General features: G+C 46.7%; 1 protein-coding gene across 1 annotated transcript; it reads left to right on the plus strand.

The window, feature by feature from the left end:
* Positions 1 to 375: 375 nt before the first annotated feature.
* On the plus strand, positions 376 to 1,588 carry LOC140710221 (olfactory receptor 2T10-like). The gene is given in 3 exon segments (XM_073011444.1): positions 376 to 727; positions 915 to 983; positions 986 to 1,588. Coding segments are annotated over 3 exon segments (951 nt in total). The 5' UTR covers positions 376 to 448.
* The last annotated feature ends 626 nt before the right edge of the window (positions 1,589 to 2,214 follow it).

Below are 2,214 nucleotides of genomic sequence, written 5' to 3' on the forward strand. Positions count from 1 at the left end.
AAATAAACTGATTTTTTTTTTTTTTTTTTTTTTGAGACGAGTCTCACTCTGTGGCCCAGGTGGGAGTGCAGTGGCCGGATCTCAGCTCACTGCAAGCTCCGCCTCCTGGGTTCACGCCATTCTCCTGCCTCAGCCTCCCGAGTAGCTGGGACTACAGGCGCCCGCCACCTTGCCCGGCTAGTTTTTTTATACTTTTTAGTAGAGATGGGGTTTCACCGTGTTCGCCAGGATGGTCTCGATCTCCTGACCTCGTGATCCGCCCATCTCGGCCTCCCAAAGTGCTGGGATTACAGGCTTGAGCCACTGCGCCCGGCCTTAAACTCTGATTTTTACATGGAATTTTAAAAGTTGAAGTGAAGCAAACATACTTTGATGTGGTGCACACAGGATTATAAAATAACGTTTACTTTTGTCCTCCAGGTAAAGCCACTTCAAGCGATCATACCACATGTGGCTGGCCAACCAGACCCTGGGTGGTGACTTTTTCCTGTTGGGAATCTTTAGCCAGATCTCACACCCTGGCCACCTCTGCTTGCTTATCTTCAGTATATTTTTGATGGCTGTGACTTGGAATATTACACTGATACTTCTGATCCACATTGACTCCTCTCTGCATACTCCCATGTACTTCTTTATAAACCAGCTCTCTCTCATAGACTTGACATATATTTCTGTCACTGTCCCCAAAATGCTGGTGAACCAGCTGGCCAAAGAGAAGACCATCTCAGTCCTTGCTCTATTACAGTAATCGTATTCATGTCACTGGCTGCCCGACCTTCTTAGGGACTTGGTGGGCACCCTTTGAAAGGACTTTCAAGCCCTTTCTGTCACTGGTGAAGTTGGAATTGTTCAGTGCCTATCACGCTGCTCACTTCCGCACCTCCAGCAGTGCCTAGACTCAAGTGATTTCATAGGGAAGTGTGGATGTCCTTGGGTGTGGGACCCAGATGTACTTCTACCTGCAGTTGGGAGGTGCAGAGTGTACTGCCTTCTAGCTGCCATGGCCTATGACCGCTACGTGGCCATCTGTCATCCTCTCCGTTACTCTGTGCTCACGAGCCAGAGGGTATGTCTCCTCCTGGCATCAGGTTGCTGGTTCGTGGGCTCAGTGGATGGCTTCATGCTCACTCCCATCACCATGACCTTCCCCTTCTGCACATCCCATGAGATTCACCACTTCTTCTGTGAGGTCCCTGCTGTTTTGAAGCTCTCTTGCTCAGACACCTCACTTTACAAGATTTTCATGTACTTGTGCTGTGTCATCATGCTCTTGATCCCTGTGACAGTCATTTCAGTGTCTTACTACTTTATCATCCTCACCATCCATAAGATGAACTCAGCTGAGGGTCGGAAGAAGGCCTTCACCACCTGCTCCTCCCACATGACAGTGGTCAGCCTCTTCTATGGAGCTGCTATTTACAACTACATGCTCCCCAGCTCCCACCACACCCCGGAGAAAGATATGATGGTGTCCTTTTTCTACACTATCCTTACACCTGTGTTGAATCCTATCATTTACAGTTTCAGGAATAAGGATGTCACAGGGGCTTTGAAAAAAATGCTAAGAATGCAGAAAGCTCCATATTAAAGTGTGAAAGAACTTAAGTTGGTCCTCTCTTCTTAGGGTCTCTCTCTTCACTTTAGGTGTCCTTCCTATAAACAATCAGCACATCGTGGTGGTGTCTGGCTCCCTGAGTTGCCATTCAGGGGGTTTCAGCCCACTGTTCTTCTCTCCTATAATCACACTTGAGATGATGATCACTTATCCCCCTCTTCCCTCATAGCATTGATCTCTAGTCCAGTCCTTTGGGGCCAACAGTCCTTTTTTAGATTGCAGTTGATAAATATGAAAAGAAATGTGTTTATGACCCTTGAGCACCTTGTGCCAGAGAGAAAATTTGTTTTGATATCATGGGCTCATTGAGTATGAAATAACACCATATTCAGATTGTTCCTCAGCATCTACTCTTTGCTAAACACTTGTCATTCACCACCTCATTTGACCCTCACCCTCTGTGGTTGAAGCTAAGGTCATCCACATTTCACAAGTGACAAAACAGCCTTTGAGGCTTCCCCTGACTTGCCCCAAGCAGGAGATCCTCAGGGGAAGGAGGTTCATTCATCCACTAGGCATTTGGGTCTAAACACATTCAAGACCTCAGAGATGCTAAATGTACAGTTGAGATTTTTCTTCCATCAGAATTTTTAGAATGT

Source organism: Chlorocebus sabaeus, chromosome 25 (assembly GCF_047675955.1).
Source record: "Chlorocebus sabaeus isolate Y175 chromosome 25, mChlSab1.0.hap1, whole genome shotgun sequence".
Classification (NCBI taxonomy): domain Eukaryota; kingdom Metazoa; phylum Chordata; class Mammalia; order Primates; family Cercopithecidae; genus Chlorocebus; species Chlorocebus sabaeus.